Source organism: Oreochromis niloticus, linkage group LG5 (assembly GCF_001858045.2).
Source record: "Oreochromis niloticus isolate F11D_XX linkage group LG5, O_niloticus_UMD_NMBU, whole genome shotgun sequence".
Classification (NCBI taxonomy): domain Eukaryota; kingdom Metazoa; phylum Chordata; class Actinopteri; order Cichliformes; family Cichlidae; genus Oreochromis; species Oreochromis niloticus.
Genome location: NC_031970.2, coordinates 19,222,383 through 19,241,797, shown reverse-complemented (window position 1 = coordinate 19,241,797; position 19,415 = coordinate 19,222,383). Strand labels below are relative to the sequence as shown.

The 19,415-nt window shown below is 38.6% G+C and overlaps 1 protein-coding gene and 1 long non-coding RNA gene across 2 annotated transcripts in view; one reads left to right on the top strand and one right to left on the bottom strand.

Moving 5' to 3' along the window:
• The window catches only part of LOC109202267 (uncharacterized), a 712,495-nt gene that overhangs the window by 500,230 nt on the left and 192,850 nt on the right, over window positions 1–19,415 (bottom strand). The window lies entirely within an intron of this gene.
• Window positions 2,693–18,673, top strand: slc6a1b (solute carrier family 6 member 1b). Its single transcript, XM_003454543.5, has 15 exons — window positions 2,693–3,122; window positions 4,378–4,821; window positions 5,106–5,237; window positions 5,382–5,482; window positions 5,914–6,023; window positions 6,458–6,590; window positions 7,378–7,512; window positions 8,125–8,228; window positions 8,801–8,925; window positions 9,563–9,675; window positions 9,912–10,043; window positions 12,257–12,359; window positions 12,534–12,634; window positions 13,013–13,180; window positions 16,049–18,673. The coding sequence occupies exons 2-15, from the start codon at window positions 4,575–4,577 to the stop codon at window positions 16,160–16,162; spliced, it is 1,818 nt and encodes a 605-aa protein (XP_003454591.1). The 5' UTR covers window positions 2,693–3,122; window positions 4,378–4,574; the 3' UTR covers window positions 16,163–18,673.

Sequence of the window (19,415 nt, the reverse complement as noted above, 5' to 3'; positions counted from 1 at the left end):
TTTGTGAATCACCCGGCAACAGACACATCACTTTGTCACCATCTTTTCAGTGCAAGCGGAAACCATTGCACCCAGGCTCTTCTGGAGAGGCCAAGCAGAATCCTACCTGACTGTCTTACCAATGAAGAGCCAAAACCCATTCTATGGGGTTGCTGTGTGTTACACATAACTGGTCCTGACAAAAGTCCCTCCCTCTGCAGCACCCAGAAAGAGCCGAGGCTTTTTAGGATTAAGACACATAGAAAACTGCAGTTTGCATTTGCTTTCCATAAGCTCTCGAGTACAGAGCCAACAAACAATAGTGTTTGTTTTTTAAGTGTTAGCTTAGCCGGGTATTTGAGTTCCTAAAAGCACTGAAACTTTTTTGGGGGAAAGTGCACTTACAATTAATGCAAGAAGCACAGAGCTTTTAAAGACCTATTCTGCCAGTGGAATAAAATCATGTGGCTGTATTTATGAAGATAAAAATATGTTTAGCATAATAATATATAAATAGCAATATTTTTACTGTATCCACTTGAGTTTGCCTAAAGATAAAGCTCTGCTGTAGGATGTAATTTAATTTTAACCACACCCGCTGCACTGTATATAAATGCTGGTAGGCTGATCCACAATGATGGTCTGCAGAGGATGAATTTAGAGAATTATGATGAACTCTTGACTTTTCTTCTAACACCATCATGAGGTTTATATTTAAAGTTAGGACTAAAATGTGTTGATGTGGCCTTAGTATACTAATCTGTGCATTACATTAGTTTATAGGAGCAACAGCAACATTAACATTACTGATAACAACCTAAAATCTTTACCGTTCTAACATATATGACTAAAATCCTGAGCACAGTAACATTAATGCTTGCTGAAAATCAACGTTTTTGCATTTAATGTTAATGAGCTGTCATTTGTGTGGCTGTACATCTCATATTGTTATATTAATCTGCATGTAGTCATTCCAGATGAAGAAATTTCTTTTTTTTAACAAGTTAGGAAATGTATGGCTTCAGGTGCATTTTTATAACAACTATAGAGGGATGTTACTACTCCGAGAAGGATGCTGTGGAAAAAAGGGCTTCACCAAGCCAGCCATCAAAGCATCGCAGAAGTACAGAAATTGACCCGTGGCATATTTCTGAATGGCCCTGTAAATATGCCTGAATTAAAAAATGCATCTGTCATCATTATCGCAGTCATCATCTGCATCGCCATTTTGTCTGTCCCGCATGAGAAATAATCGACTGTACAGTTTCAGAGCATTGCTTTTGTCCCCAGCGTCTCAGCAGCGAAACTGACAGGAGGCCAGCTGTCTGCCCGTGTGTCTGCCTGTACTCTGCTCTTTATTACCACCACCTCCTTCTGTAATTACAAGCTCCAGTGCACACAAGCTCACCATCAGGTGGGGCCAGGGCCACAAGCACAGCACCAGCAGCTCTCATCATTGTGGCATTTTGAATTCCCCCCGCGTGTCAGAGCTGCAGGCCAACAGGAGGCTTTTTGCACATCAGAGGTGCCACAGCCTGCAGGCCAATCAGCCAGCTGGGGTAAGAAATGCTACATTTTGTTTCATATCATTAGAAGGTTAGCTCACCCCTCATTGGTTCACCATCTGGGCATTCTTTCTTTCTCCCTCAGTGCTGTGGCTTCTCAGTACCGTATCAACACTGCACAGCCTTCAGCATGGCACACAGAGATAAAAAAGAACTGAAGATGGAGGCGAAAGATCTGGGCAGATGAACATGGAGGCAAGAGCAAATCAAGAAAAGTAGAGAAGTGTGGGAAAATAACATAAAAAGGAATGAGGCACATCGATATGACTGAAATAACAATATTAATATCAGAAAAAAGTAGAAAATATTATCCAGGACTTTAAGTATATTAAATTGCATATGACACCACGTGATAATAAAGTGAAGCTGCTTTGATGTCAAAATTTGCATAGAACGTCAAAATTGCACGATAGATTGTCACCTAGCAGAGAAGACAATGCATCAGTGTGGAAATATGCAAGGAGAAGTCATCTCAATAACAGTTTCACATCATCACAAAGGGAGCTGTAGAGTCTCTCTCTCTTTTTTAATCTGACACCAGTTTGGTTCTTACTCATTTTAACAACTCAAACTTTAACTATTAAACCATGAGCAAGTCTAATCTCCCAGTGAGAGCCCAATATTTTATCTCAATGTGGGAGTTAAACTCTGCATTAAGACTGCTCGTTTGAGATGTTCCACAAGGGTATTTCATTTTGGAAGACAGCGGGCTAAGAAGATTATAAGCACATTTTTCAATTTATCTCACACACCCTGACTCCTTTTATTGGCTGGGACCCTCTTATCATGTTTTGCCAGCAGCTAAAGCAGCCATTGGCATCTTCCACTGTATCCTCTACTTTGGAGTAGTTGCATTTGATGCAATATTAGACTACACTTATTTTTACCCCGAGTGTGGCCTTTTTGAACATTTTGTTTCTCATAGTTGTGCATGTGCGTTATTAATGCGTTTCGGTGTTCTAAATGGCAACTTGATGAAATCAAGTTAACTCAAGGGATGACTTTGGGAAAACAGAGGATTACATAAAAATGTTAAGTCTGTGTTATTCATCATCTGGACCTTGAGTGAGTCACAAAGGGAGAGAGGGGGAAGGGGGGGGGGAGAGAGAGAAGTTGCTGATGTTTAAAAAAACGGGAGAAAAAAAGCTGCAGGAGTAACGATATAAAACCTTGAGACAAGCGGATGCTCCTCTCTCAAACCCGCTGCCATCTCAGTGGTGGAAATGTTGGAGTTGGGGAGGGTCGACTTTGAGGTGACATTGACGCTATGTAGACGAAAGTGAGGATCCTGCGCTCCATGTTACGTCCCTGCTCGCTTCAACTGAGACGGCGGCAGCTCCTTTTCTCCGTCTTCTCTCCCCTCCTCTCTTTCAGCACCACTCCTTTAAGGACAGCACCTCGCTCTCAAAGACGCATTTGCCCACTATCCTCCCCCTTTTCGGATCATATATTCGCTCGCCGTCGCCGAATGCAAAGTTTTCACCGCGGTTTGACTCAGTGCAAGTGAAAGGAAGTTACTTTTTCCAAAATCGGGATATTCCCCCCGGAGAAAGAATCTGCAAAGTAGCGGACTGTACTGTAAGTATTCACTTGTACGGTGTGCAATTTACATAAATTCGAGAAAAGAAATGCATTTGACGTATTTGTTACACGCGAGGACCATCAAGGAATTTGCCATGTGCAGATGTGCTGAATTTGGCACTGCGTAAGGATGTGCAGCTGCGCGTGAGGTCGACGAAGACTTTTTATTTCTTTTTAGTTTTCTTCAGGATCCATTAGCATCTTCTTTGATCTTTCTGTTCTATAGCCACATTTCATGTATGTGAAATTTGAATGTGTGTTATGTAGATTGTGTAATTTAAATACGCAGAAAATGCACAAGCAGTTCTTGTCGCGATGTCTCTTAGATGCAAAATGTCACATTAACCTGGAATAGAAGTGGTGTATTTTTATTAGTGGACTGAAATATGAAAAAATAATCCTATAGCTTCCATCTGTAAATACAACCCTGGTACCCCGCTCCTCTCAATTACGCACCAGGTAATAAGGGGGCACAGAGAGCGCACTCTCTACTCACCATTTTAGCGGTCGTTTATTTTGCATTTAAAAATGCTATTTAAAATACAAACAGATGACGTAGATCTTTTACGTTTATTTACCAATGGGTTTTTTTGCATTAATTAAAATAACTATTGAAAATTAGAACTCTATCCCATGGATATTTGATGTAGATCTATATTCAAATTGCAAATTCTGGTGAGTTATTAGCCTCTCCAGGTGATTCATTATCGAGTCTGATTTCTAAATGTGTTTAATTGCTTTTCTCTTGTAAGGGAGCAGTGAGAAGTGGGCCATTGAATTTAGAGCATAATGAATCAAGGACAAGAGCAGGCTCTAAATTTCTGCTAACATGGATTCACTCCAGGCAATTAAAAGTGATTCATATTGCATGAGAAGCTTTTATTTGATCCCGTGGGATTCACAGAACACGGGACAGACTTTTTTCTCACCCCTTAAGAAATGTCACGACATATATACATATATAAAGACAGAGAGCTAAATAGATATAATTCAAAGAAATATTCTTTCTGTCATTTCACAGAATTTTTTTTACGAATATTTAATTCCTCTTTAAATGTTTTTTCCCAAGGAGTTAACATCCACAGTGATCATAGCAAAATTAATTCCTCATTATTAGGGCATTCGTTTTAAGGCTCTATACATAAATATTTTAAATAAGTATATTTGCATTCAAAGCAACTAACAATATCTAATTTAGGAATGTCACTTTTTCTGTGAAATTTATAATTATATTATTATTTTTGTTTTTTAGGGTCACTGGACTGTTGCTAAGGTCCTCGCCTCGCCTCTCCTCCAAATCACTCGCTTTACCCCAGTTTTCGGTTTTTTTCCCTCTCGGCTGTTGTCTGGGAACTGGAAGTACGGGACGGATAAACTGCTGTCTATCTGGACCAGTGCTGAAACCCCCTCTTCTCCACTGGTCAGGACTGTCCGACGCACACCTCAACTATGGCTACCAACGGGACCAAAGCCTCGGACGGACACGTCTTAACGGAGACGGTGAATGACGCGCCCACCACCACGCCAAACGACAAACCCAAAACCTTGGTGGTGAAAGTGCAGAAGACGAAAAAGGAGATACCCGAAAGAGAAACGTGGGGTGGGAAATTTGACTTTCTCCTCTCTTGTGTCGGATACGCAATCGGACTCGGAAATGTCTGGAGATTTCCTTACTTATGTGGAAAAAACGGTGGAGGTAATCAGGAATTCTTGGCAATTTTCAGTATATCCACACACCAAAAGGAGCGTAAAGATCTCGACACTAAAACCTGACAGTTTGCCCAGGAGTTCTTTATTTATAACAGATATAAACTGTATGTCCAGTATAACCGTGCGTAATTGCGCACAGACAAATAGCTGTGACGTGATCTGGGGCGCAGAAACAAAACACCCCTAATATGTTTTATTGGATTATGTTGAAAATTATTAGCATATCCTTTGTAGTCATTTACACACCTTTACTTCTCACCTTTCATCCAGGGGCCTTCTTGATTCCCTACTTTTTGACCCTCATATTTGCTGGTATGCCTCTGTTCTTTCTGGAGACGGCTCTTGGTCAGTACACTTCTATTGGAGGTCTTGGAGTGTGGAAGCTGGCTCCAATGTTCAAAGGTAAATTATATATGTATATATATATGTTAAGACATTTTCTAAATAACTGCTTTATTTAGGCATTCAAAGTGGACTTACATGTGTTCCTCATTTTGTTTTATTCAGCACAATTTGACATCACACCTTTATTTTCCATTGTTTCAGGTGTTGGCCTGGCTGCTGCTGTTCTGTCCTTTTGGCTCAATATCTATTACATTGTTATCATTTCCTGGGCTATTTACTATTTGTACAACTCCTTCAGTGCTGTGAGTATTTGATATTTAAAGTCCTACATTTCTTAGCAAATGTAGTAACAGGGCACTAATTCTGAACCTTTAAGGGCCGAGATTTTCCAGACATAGCCCTGTCTGTATTGTTAGTATTACTTTCTAACCCTTTAATCATGAGGCAGGTGCTGTTTGCCAGTATCTCTTATATAAGGCCTCACAGCCCTTAACAGAGTATGACATTTATTACTTCCTTTCCCACATAATTAGTGCCTTACACAAGGTATTGATAAATGCATTTGGCGATGAAGCATTCACTGCTCTGAGAAAACCATGAAATCTCAGTGTCCCGAATGAGTATCGTGGTCTTGGCAGCTTGACAGCTAGAGAGAATAGGCAGTGGGAGAGTGCTCCAAATAAAAGAACCTGTGTGTGTGTTTGTGTTTGTGTGCGTTTTCCTTAAATTTCAGGATTTGCCGTGGCAGACTTGTGGAAATAGCTGGAACACAGATCGCTGCTACACCAACTACAGCATCATAGACACCTCAAACCTCACCAGTGCCGTTGTAGAGTTCTGGGAGTAAGCTGGACATTTCAGTTAATGTTATTAATAGGTTTTAGCTGCACAGTAAGGTTAGAGGTTCCCTTATGTGCATGATCATTACATCATGGGTCAGAGTTAGATATGGCCATTTGCAGATGATGACTCAGTGGCCATATCCTTTAATAGCAATCTACCCAGGATATCAGCAGAGGAGGAAAATCTGTGCACAAATGATAAACAGACTGAAAAAAAATAATGGATGAGAAAAATAACATGTGCACAGAAGCACAACTTCCCTTCGCTATCATACCTTTAAGCTTTAAGGATGAGAAAAAAAGCCATGAAAAGACTCTTTGTGAATATCCAGATGCATGTACGCTTATTTGTGTATGCTTTCATTCATGCTACATATGTGATATCATCAAGGATACCCTTGTGTATTGTAGTAAGACCCCTTTACTTCCCTCCAGACGAAACATGCATCAGCTAACTGATGGCCTGGAGAAGCCTGGGGAGGTCAGGATCCCACTGGCTATCACACTCGCCATAGCATGGGTCCTTGTCTATTTCTGTATCTGGAAGGGAGTCAGCTGGACTGGCAAAGTAAGTAGAAGAAGAAGGTACAGACATCAGCAGAAACAATGAAAAAGCCAAATATAGAACTGGAACAACAGAACTTTAGATTATTGTTGAAATAAAGGGAGTTACTCACTTATTTTAGAAATTTTGTGTAATTTCCTGTTAGTGTGGGAAAAGTCCTTCACTGGTACACTGTCACGAAAAAGTTAAAAATCATACAAAAATGATTATACATGGACACAGAGACTATCCCTTTGGAATACTCCTTTTATTTTTAAAGTATGTTGTGTTATATCAGTACCAACATTTTGCACAATGGCAAACAGCCCAACAGAGTTTGCGTCATCTGTACACTGAGTTAAAGTATGAGATTTCTATTTGCTGTTGCTTGATCTTTATTTTGATGTCTCTTTTTTGTCAGTATGGCAAAAAGAGTTTCAACAATTTCCTAACTTTCACAACAAGATCCTCTGCTGGTTCATTTTTGTGCAGTAGATTTTATCTTGGCTGACATGATTAGTGTTGACTTTGACAGCACAGTCTGAAATTAGTTCAGATAAGGAGGGAAATAGTGCGCCGGGAGTGTGCTGAACCCAGTCTTTCTGGGGTCACCGTGCCTCTGGGAGATAGCTGACTAGGGCACTATGCTGCTCTGTGTGGATGGTGCCTCAGTAACACAATAAATTGATGAGATTAACAACTTGTCGGTTTTCAAACCGCGCTCTTGCCTCGCATGACAAATATTCTCGGGAGATCTTAAAGATGGCTTAGAGAGATTGTTTTGCAGTAATCATGATTTTGTGCCCCGTAGGTGGTGTACTTCTCTGCCACGTACCCTTACTTCATGTTGTTCATCCTGTTTTGCCGTGGCATCTCTCTGCCCGGTGCCTTGGATGGAATCCTCTTCTATATCACACCAGACTTTGACAAGCTTAAGGAGTCTGAGGTGAGGTCTCTGCTCTTTCTGCTCTTTCTGATCATGAATACATGTAGATATTCTGCAGCAACAACCAAAACTAAGGTTGCTGCAGAGTATAAGACGAGCCCCAAGAGGATGTGTTTTGGTTTTTGGGGTGATGGAACTAATAAGTCAACAAGATTCCAGATACATTTCCAGTGATTGCAGAGCTTTAATGTGAATGTCTGTGAATGATGTTTATAACCATGATTGTTCATTGCATGGGCAGCAACTACTAGAAAACAAGAAGAAAAGTACCATTATTAGCACAGTTCACAAATACTTTCTTTTGCAGTATTGATTATGAGATAATGTGTTTATTTCTGTAAGGACTGAGAAGCTGAGGTCAGATCATGATGCAGTGATGTGACAGTGGATCAAATAGCATCAGGCACGACAAAACAATGCTTAGGTGTTACAGTGCAGAACAAACAGTTTCCCTCTTTGTAGCATTTATGCACATGCTTTCATCAGAGAAAAGAGTCCTGATAATCAGTAAATGAATATAATCCTGGTCGGTTTTTCAAACAAAAATCTTCTTTTAGCAGCAATTTTTGCACAAGCACACTTACTTGAACCTCTTTTCTGTCTGTGTGTCAGGTGTGGCTTGACGCTGCCACTCAGATCTTCTTTTCCTACGGGCTAGGATTAGGCTCTCTGATTGCTCTCGGCAGCTACAATCCCTTCACCAACAACGTATACAGGTAGGTGAATAAAATACTGTTTCTGTTTATTTACAGCTTGAATTAAATGCCTGTTAAAAAATTACCATCTAACACCACTCACTCATATAATTTATTTATTTATTTATTTATTTATTTTATACGGAGACTGTGCAGATGTCTCTTCCTGGGATTATTTTTGGTTTCCGTGACAGCATAGTGTCTGCAGTGCGTTCTATTTTGGGACTATTTGAGCCCCCTGTTATATCAGTTGTGTCATTATTTTGGCTCCACATAGTGTTTTAGATTCAGGTACACACATCTGGTGACTGTCACAGGCTGTCACCTTATAAAATAAACACTGGTCATCTGCCCATTTGTCTCTCTAGTCATAAAACTGCTAGAACCCCCCGACCTTTTTTTAAAATCAGGACATTATCAATGTATTCAGCTGTTGTGCCACTGCCAGATGCAAAATGGCTCTCCACCTTTCCCTTTCCACCCCACCCCCCACCATCCCCCTCCCACAAGCCTCGCCACAATGTGTGACGGGTTGATAAGGAATTGATATAGGCGTGACAATGGCTGCTGCATGCTTTGTCTCTCCCCTACAGAGATTCTGTCATTGTCTGCTGCATCAACTCCTTTACCAGTATGTTCGCCGGCTTTGTCATCTTCTCCATCGTGGGATTTATGGCCAATGTAACAAAGAGACCCATCGCAGATGTGGCAGCCTCAGGTAATTGCAATCAATGTTGAAACTCAATAGTAATAATAGACACAGGCAAGAGATAATATAACTACAAATGCTGTGCAAAAAGTCAGCCATTGCAGCTGCTATAATTTTGAAGGGACAAATGATTATTTTTACACTGTTGGTCCAGATTGCTGGGATTATTAGAAGGGAAATACTTTGCAAAAACTCTCTGTACTCTCAGTCCTTTACAACTACTCAGCTTTGACATTCAGTGTACTTTTTTCTCTCAATGACACTTCGAGATCAGCTCCTTTTTTTGTTTCTTCTTTTATCAAGTGTTACACTTTCAGTGCTGTCATATGAGCCCAGTTTAAATTTATTGTTTTGACTTCTTTAGTCAAAACCAGATACTTTTAGCTGCTCCCTTATTCACGAGGAGTCACCACAGTGGGTAGCTCCCCATGTTTGGTTTGGAAGATCTTTACACCTGATGCCCTGCCTGATGCGACTCATATAGAGTAACCTCCCAGGATAGGAATCAGGAGCCTATCACTTGCTAGGCAATTGTGAAAACCATTACACTATGGAGCCACTATGTCATAGCCAAATACCACATGTTTTATTAGTGCCCCACTGTCAAATACAAATCACATTATCTCTGATATTTATCTTTTATCAGGACCTGGCTTGGCTTTTTTGGCATATCCAGAGGCTGTCACCCAGCTCCCCGTCTCCCCTCTCTGGGCAGTGTTGTTTTTCTCCATGCTCTTGATGCTGGGAATTGACAGTCAGGTAAAGATATTTCAAGAAAAATTGTCTCCTTTTACCAATATGAAATGCTTTCTAGATCAAAATACTTTTCTAACCTTCAAATAAAAATGATCTAAGTTTTCAGTTTGATACTGCACCAATGTGCCAAAAAACTTACCATTACTCTTTTGCTCAGATACTAAACCTTATCAATGTTTTTATTGTGACAGAAATGTATTGCATAACACAGTTTCAACCTGATTCTGCAATCTCTCCAGTTCTGCACTGTGGAAGGCTTCATCACTGCCCTGGTTGACGAATTCCCCCATGTCCTTCGAAAGCGTAGAGAGATCTTCATTGCAGTCGTCTGCCTTGTTTCTTACATCATTGGCCTGTCCAACATCACACAGGTGAATATGAATGTGCACTAACTCTGAATGTGCAGGCATGTCAAACGTAAGGCTTGTGGGCCAGAATCGGTCCTACACAGCGCCCCCCATGGCCATTCATGCTGCACCACTGTAATTAAGTAACAAATTATTAAATGACAGATGTTTGGGTTTTTTTACTACTTACCCTAGAAATGTCTGTATTTTACAGTAAGTCCAAAGTAAAAAAGATAAACAACAGGACATTTAATAGGACATTTTCTGTGAATTTATATTTACAGCACAGTCTGGGAAATAAGCAACCAGATCTTTTTCTATAATTTTAAACATTTATTTTTTTTGCAGTTTAAGCTTAAAGACACTAACAGATGTCTTTCACTTACTCTGGCATTTCTTTATCATGTAAAAAAAATGTTGAAATTGCACTTCTTTTTCTTCTGTTTTCTTCTATTGAGATATTTCAGGGATTAAATATGTAATTAAACTTATTTACACTGACAGATACAGAAATTTCACCCACTTAAGATCAAAGTAGGCTGAATGTGGCAAACAATGTAAATTAGTTTTACATCCCTGCTCTCGTCATTTTGGAAACATTAACAACAACCAGACATTAACCTGATCGTTGCCTGCATTTGTTTGGTTCATCTTTACACTTTGTAAAACAGTCATAGGGTCTAATTCTTGAGACTAACATGCCAAACTGATTCACAATACTTAGTATTTACTCCAGTACAAAAAGTGATCCCCCAACATCTACTAGCAAGACTCCCATGTGGTGTGATGTGGTCGTTAAGGGCTCTGATTTGCATATCATATCAACATATCCTTGAGAAATGATAAAATGGCTTTAGTCTAGTACAGTTCTCTCCAATTTCTACATTTTCATTGAAACTGCTGTGCATACTCAAGGAGGAGGAACCCCAGCGCTTTGTTAATCACATCACAAGGTCACAAACAATTTATTAAAGTAACCTGATTGTCCGAGGAGGCGATTATCTCAAAGTTTTCTCGACACATTCATTCTCCTTAGTGAACGAGCCTTTGTAGACACTTCATAAGCTTCTAAAATGTCACCTTTACACTCAGACTGTCTGCTGATTTCATTTTCGGAGCACATTCATCCTCCCCCAAAGGAAAACAGCCCTTTGTTTCTCCTGACCCCACATTCGCTGCTATTGTTGTACTCTGAGGACAGCCATACTCTGCAAATGTGATTCAAAAGCTTCAGTAGTTCCAAAATCACTAGTATATTTTATTATTTCCTCAATTATTTTCAGTCTTAGCATTTCAGTATTAGTCACAGCTCATTTATGAGTGAATGACCTCCGTGTGTAAGACCAAATTTTCCTGGGGCTTATGCACAGTGTGCTATTTTAATCCCATTTTAATCTACAAGAGCTGTTTTAACCCAATTATGACTGTAATTAAAATAGGTGTTTTGAAGAGAAATGTCATTGTACTTAATCATTTGTCTTTTCTACTATGCTGGATTTCATTTTGTGTAATAAAATGACATTTGAGGGCTTAACACAGTTCTATCAACTATTGTTTACACATAGATATTTAGCCATCAAAGTTTATTTGAACATATTGGAATTCCAAACTCTGCTTCTTCTATTGACACACACTGAGTAATTTCCCTCAGGTAACATTATGTTAAAACACTTCAAAGATTTGCAGCAGTTTGAAATGCAAGACAAAGAAAATGATAAGCAAGAAAAAAACCCAAATTGTCAGCAATATGCAATAAAAGCTTCTGTATCTCTTGAGCTATGACAATTCAAGAGCCTGCGCTGTTCCTCTATTTCAGTCACATTGGATTTCCATCATGCTACATGCACAGCACGTTATTTTATGGCAGTTATCCTAATCGCTGTTCCAGGCAGTATGAAGTATATCAGGCTTCAAAATGTGGAAATGGACAAACTCCAAGAAGTCGTCTTGAGCTGGTCCCTAGAATGACTTGATACCTGCAAGGCACTAAAGGCTGGCACTGTTTTTAAGTAGAAATTTGAGCCATATTGCTACTGTGTGCACCGCACAGTAGGAGAAACACAGCTTTTCACAAAGAATCCAATTAGAGTTCTGAGTCCATCAGTTGGATGTTTAACCGTTTATTGTCACTCTTGATGTTACTTCACTGCACTAGTTTAATACTGTCCTGCACATGCCTGTAAGTGCTTCTTCCATTACTTCTCCTTTATCATCATGTTCTTTGCCTCTGTTTTCAGGGTGGACTGTACGTGTTTAAGCTGTTTGATTACTATTCAGCCAGTGGGATGTCCCTGCTCTTCTTGGTCTTCTTCGAATGTATCTCAATCTCATGGTTCTATGGTGAGCCAAACAAAAAGGTTTTTTTTCTCCATCTTAGAACAGTAAGTGTTTTCTGTCTTTTAGCTGCCAATTTGGTGTTGCTAAAATGCCAAGCTTTGACATCTAAGACTCAGATGGGAAACATATAAATCTACAGTGTCATAATGATAAAAAATGCTTTTCTTTGGGTTCCAGGTGTGAACAAATTCTATGACAACATTGAAGAAATGATTGGCTACAGACCTTGTCTCTGGTGGAAGGCCTGCTGGGTTGTCTTTACTCCACTCATTGTGGCTGTAAGTGCGGCAAGCAAAAGCATAACAGAAAAGAAAAATAGTACTTGACTGTGGTCAGTATTTTGTTTGAAGGCACTCTGTATATTGCAAATGACTGGAACCATACATATAAGAAAAACTGTGCCATTGTTTGATGATTGCTCTGTCAGCTTGATGGCTGGAGTCTATTTCTTTTCACCAACACTTGATTTAATGCTTGTGTTAACTTGCATTTAAGCACCATCATCCAATAGTGTGTCCAAACCACATCTGTATAAGACAAATATAGGAAATAGTACAACAATTTGCAAAACTGTTATCTCAGCTTAAACGTTATGCATGGTGGCAGCATATTTGCAAGCATAATTAGATCTATTCTCTTGTTCCTCTTGCGTACAGGGAGTCTTCTTGTTTAGTGCAATACAGATGGTTCCTCTTACTATGGGCGACTATGTGTTCCCTGCCTGGGGTCAGGGGGTCGGCTGGTGCATGGCCCTCTCCTCCATGATTCTCATCCCTGGCTACATGGGCTACATGTTCCTCACACTCAAAGGCACATACAAAGAGGTAAGACAAATATATTAATGCTTGACTTTTTTAGTTGTATTTCACAAATTTTTATAATTGCCTGCTTTACACTACAAAAAATAATATCCTTTTCTTGTTAAGAAAGCAAGTGGGATGTTATTATATTTAAAGCTATGGTATAAATACCAAGAGTGTACTGCTGACAAGTAGCTAAAGATATACCAGCATATAATGCATCACTATACCCACCTCTGAGCTTTTCACACATCTAGTAGCTTTACCCTGGACTCTGTAGCGGGATAAGCCACTCTGAGTGTTTCAAGTGGATTACTTCTTATGCATGATTTTTTTGCACAAGCCAAACTGATATTAGCTCATACAGGATGTAAGGCCATCCTATATGCAGATAAAGAAAAATACAAGCCCAAAGGATTTAGTGAAAGATCCATTTTAACCATGTATGGAAGTTTAGATAAATATTTAGGTCACCACAAATGCAGTCTGCTTTACCAGAATATACTAACCCATGAGCTCTATTACCTTTACTTTTTATTATTTTCATAATGGGCAGCTTTGAAAGTACTATGAAAGGATTATAATAAAGGGCCAAACAGAGAACCTGTGCAGGCACCAGTAGTCTTCTATTCTCCTTCTTCTTCTTTGTCCACTGGCAGTTAGTTCCCTGATTCTTTTTACCGAGTTTAATGGCTTTGCCACGAGTGCTCTAGCGCCACCAGTGGTTCAGATTTGGCGATATGTTTAGGCACATAACTTTTAAAAAACACAAATGAGGCAAATTAGCTACTCTTGGATTCCAAAGAATCCTAATATCACCATAACTTTGGGACATCTCGTAAGTACATATTCTAGCATAAGGATGTTTATTCTCAGTGCATTGTTGTTCTCCTTCCGTAAGTCCTTATGAATTCTCCCACCAACCTTGACCTTGATAAAATGGCCTTGAGTTCAGCCTATGCTTGCTCTATTGTCGTCCATTCATCAGGTCTGGCTGCACAAACTACTCTAACCTTGCTGTGGCTAAACTAGGCTCAAGGACACAAATGGAGTTCATACAATACAAAGCGTCAGACAAGCGGGTTCATTGTCACAGAACTGCTGCTGAGTTTTCCTTATGCCCAAGAAGGTCTCCTAGTGCCTCATTTCAGTGAATAAAAGAACAAGACATTCAGACAAAAAGGCATCTACTGGGAATTTGCATGTGTGACCATTAATATTGCTAAAAGCTATGTCAACGCCTATAAGAAGGTATAAACTTGCAGTTTCTAGTATAAAACTATAGAACTGATCAGTTTTCCCTGATCAGTTCTATAGCTTTAGTAGTGTTTTGTTTTTCTATGATGTTGGATGAGAGAGATATTGGCCATAAACAAGAATTTTTGTGTGGTGTCTCTGGAAGGCCCCAAAGCCAGGATATGTCTGCTTGTCATGTCAACCTAATTGATGCAACCATCATAAGTGATTTCATTGAAAGGTTTAAAATGAATACAGGCTACAGTTTTTTCTGATCTCTACAAAAATTGTCAGAGGTGATCTTCAAAACAACCCTCTCTAAAGTTATCACATGGATTTTGACTTTTCTATCCGTTTGCCCCTTACAGGCAATTGATATGAAAAAGGAAATTATACTGTAGCACAGCAACTCTTTGATAAATTAACATCAGTCTTGGTGTACGCACTATGCACTTTTTTCTGAGTCCCTAGAAGCCATGCAAATGGTAAAAAGACGTTTTATTTTCAATCAGTGCTAACAGCTACACCTTTAACATAATCAGATCAAACTGACATTGTGACTGTACCCTGCTGAACTTCTTGGCCCCCTCGTTGCTGCTTGCAGCTATGTTTTGTAATTAATTTTGTAATTTAGCAGCCAAAAGATGCTCCACACTGAAAGGGAAAAGGATGAGCATAGCGAGTGTGACTTTGCTCCATGCATTATAACTGTACAGCACCACTGTAATTCAATGGTTTTATAATGAGTAAAACACACTAGCATCCTGGGCAAAGTAGTAAATTGTCATGAAGAGTAGAGCAGTGATAAAAGGATTAGTGAAATCGATTTTTAACTAGTTCTGTTAAATCATTTCTGATAGCTGTGTGCTGTAACAGTGACATTGACATACAACAGCCATGAAGTCCTCAGTAAATGATGTTTATACGCAGGGCAGTGCCACGCTGCATTTTCACTGACCTGATGTTATAAATCACTGTAAGAGAATACCTTTTCTGGTATACTATTTACATCAACAACTTCTTGATTTGCAGTCATCCACGGTGAGTCGAATAAATAGTCTTACAGATAGTCTCTTAGTCTCTTCTGACAGATATAGCTTTATAGTCACCACTGACAGAATAAATGGGCGATAATTGCAGACAGTGGAACAGAGGCTATCAGAGGCGATGTGCAGGCGTCAGATCCTGCAGTAACAGCTGATGGCTGATTGTCTAATTGTAGCAATCAGCAAGTTGATTAGTGCTCTGCACCCAGCCGAACACTTAGTTTCACAAACACTCCATACTGCAAAGCCCTGTTCCAGAGAGCATTTTTTACAAATTCACCAAGGTTTAGTAAGTTTGGCCCATTGAAGTTTGTTGGTGTCATTTGTAGGATTCATTCTCTAAAGGTATATTAATTCATATAACTTTATCTCAGGTTGGAAAGCGCACACATCTCCCTTCATAACATCCAGCAGAAGAATGTTTACATCAAAGCCTAAGGTCATTTATCCCTTAAGCTCACAGCTGCATAGCTTGTGTGGTTTGTTAGAGCTTTTGGATTTGAACAAAGACTTCTCAGCGATTAGGTATAGCAATTTCCTGGGTTGGACCAGTGATGAGAGTTTTTTTTAAATTGCATTATGTTAACTGTGGTACCGATCTTCTTTTCAGCGTCTGCGGATGATGATCAAGCCTTTGGTACTGGTGAAGGCTCAGGAAAATGGTCCAGACCAGCAGACAGAAAACCAGAATCAGAACCCTGCTACTGAGGAAGCCTACATCTAAAAAGGTCTGATCTCTGTCTCAACAGCCAGACTGGCACTCCACAATAGAAGAAACGTAATCAAGGTTGGGAACAACCACTAGACTTTTATGTCTGCTTTTATTCACCTACCTCCTGGGGACACGTGAAACCAACCTGATTACACAGTTATTTTTAGGGGGTTTTCTGTATGTTTATTTGTAAAATACAAAGTTATAAAACTTATGATGACAAGCAAATTATCCAGCAAAGTTATTGTGATATTATGAATTTCATTATGCAAAAAAGTTAGCCTTTTTAGAAAAGGAGATGTGACTTAGTAAAATACTGTATATTGAATATATATAATTTAAATTTGGAGGCCCATGTTGATTCAGTAGTAATGTGCTTTGAGTAATCTACTAAACTCCAACTATTGTACAAAAAGGTTATCGGTAAAATGCATTTTGCATGTCCATGAAATAAATACATCAAAATAAATGCTGTGTAGTAGATAAAAACACAATTTGAAAGTTAGCAAAGTGGAAATGGAATATTGAGCAATTTAAGGCAAGGACAATGTGGGAATGTGCAACAGGTAAGGCCAAATTTGCTTTTATTTTTAAAACAAATTTAACTAGACTATCAATCCCCTGCAAATCCTGCACTTCACCTGAAATGTTTACTACCCGTGTCTGGGGCTACAACTGAAAAGCACAAGTACAGTATGGAATTTCTAAGTGTCCAATTTATTTTTGGCATAAGTGAAAACTGTGACCACAGCAAAAATAATATATATAATACATAGCAAGAGACTGTTATAATTGTTTCTTTGTTTTCTAAAGAACAATAACTTTGTATGTTGTCCAAATCTTTTTTGTAGAACAAGTTTTAGGTTATTTTCTATGTGTGTGAGTGAGAAGGACCAAATTAATGCTCTGAGAGTGCTGACCCACTGAGCATTTATGGATTAAATAAAGAGTCTAATTAAAGTAATTATTCGAGAATCCCCTTTTGACTCGGTATAGAGCAGCAGGGTAGTGAAAAGAGCAGTCACCCACAAGCACAGTTTGAATCTGTAAACTAGTACCTCTAAAAATAAAGGCGTAGCCGCTACAGAACTCCTACATGTGCACTGCATGTAAAGTATTTCTTTTGGAGAGTGAACATTAGGAAAATGGTGACCTTTCTTCAACTGACACTAATTAAGTAGAAGGAAAAGTCTTACGCTGAAGTAAAACAATACTAATTCAGAGTTTAAACTGTGAGAGCTAATAGGCTGCAGTGTAGAGTGCTAGATGGATTTCTATCATTACTACCATTATTCTGTCTGGAATCGTTTACTTGTGTATCTATTTAGTAACCCACTTCTCAGGAACAAAGGTGGAAGTGACCAAATTCTCTCAGATACTACCACGATACACTGAAACAATGAATGCTGTATTAAACGACAACAAGTGTGAAAATTGTCATTTTTTTCCCATAAATTCAACATGCTACCTGAAGCAACAAAACATAAGGTCGCAAACCAGAATGAAGACTTCACACATACACATATAGACATACATATATATATATATCTATATCTACTTGGGTACATTCAAAAGCTGATCCAAATTCCTGCCTCTTTTCTGTGTGCTATCTGCTCTGCTAGCATATTTTCTTTCACTGTGTATAAGCTGTTATGGCCTTCACAGATTTTGGTAGAAGCCATAAGTTGTTCCTATTCTGTCTCATATTTCCAATACAAGAAATGGGCAGAGAAACTTTGGCACAGACACAGAACAAACTGGCTGAAGTACTGTTAACAGGACATAGCCAGATGCTTTATAGGCCAACACCACCGAAACTACTCCTTTTCATAGGGTGAATAAAAACCTATTATAACATATCAAGTTGCTCGGCAATATGAGTAGATCCTGACTTTGTGACAGACCGCAGATATCGCTGTATTACTACGAAGAAGGATCAAGAGAATTTGCTTCTGTGGCAGCTATGCGACAGGAATCAGGTTGAACCAGTCCCATCTTTTCTTTTATTTATGTTTTTTTTTTCAAAGATGTGTGAATTTAAATGTGCAATGACTAAAGGGTTCCGTGAATTTTGTATAAAGTTACCATATTGCAGTTTTCTCTCTTGAATGATGTTGTAAACTGGACTGTGTAATACATGTATCTGTGAATGTCCGTACAACCTGGATTTTTTTTTTCCTTTCGTCTAAATGTTGAACAGAAAAAAATGATATAATTTGCTGTTTTCTGCAATAATACTGTCTCAGAAACTAAAGCACATATCTCTCAACTGTAAAAAAAGAAACTATGACGATAACAACAGAATAGATTAATAATAAAGAAGATGATAATAATAATAATAACAATATTGTAATAGAAATGTCTAGTCAGAGAATATTGTTTTGTATATTTCTAGCTGTTTCATGGGCCTAATGTAAAATATTATATGTAAAAAATATAATAAATGTCTAGATGGTGTTATATGAAAAAGCATGATTGCAATATATGTTATCTGCAAAATAAATAAAGTTCTATAGATTATAATGCCTGTGTTATGTGTTCATTCCGTTTAAAGGGTAGGTGAATAAAAGTCCACTTCATTTTAAATGCTTTCATTTTCTAAAATTGTTTATTTATTGTGGAACTATGCAGGTGGTTAATTGTGGAACAAATTGTTTTATGAAAAACATTTTACCCTTAGAAAAAACTTAAAATATATGATAAAATTCATATTATTTTCTGTTTCTTTCTATTAAGAAAGATGTTATTGCACATTACTGACCTGTTCAGTACTATGGTAATTTTTTTTTTGCACGAGTTGGTGAATATGCAATCAGCTCTGTCACTACAAGAGATGTTTACTGTAAACATTCCTGATAGTTTCTGACAAAATGGTTCATGCCTCAGTAACATTCTTGTGACACCTGCACTGAAAGCTGGGCCAGCACAGACACTACAGCTATTCCGGCTAAAAGCCAGTTCCTCCAAGCCACAATGTACAATACATCTCTCTGCTGTTATCCAGTGGTTAACCTACATTCATTTCAGTCCAAATAATCATCAAATAGACAAAAAATGCACATAGAGAAGGAAGCGTGGGAAGAGGACACATCGTAATTTAACAGAATTTATGACGAGGGAAGACCAATGAGATTAGAACAAAATATGTGACGAAGTGATATTTAAATAATAAATGTAACCTTCAAATATTTGGGTTTTTTTAAATCACATTTCCTTTTTTGTTCTGTTTTTTGTTCAAAGGTTATTGTCAAGAATTAGCCGAAAA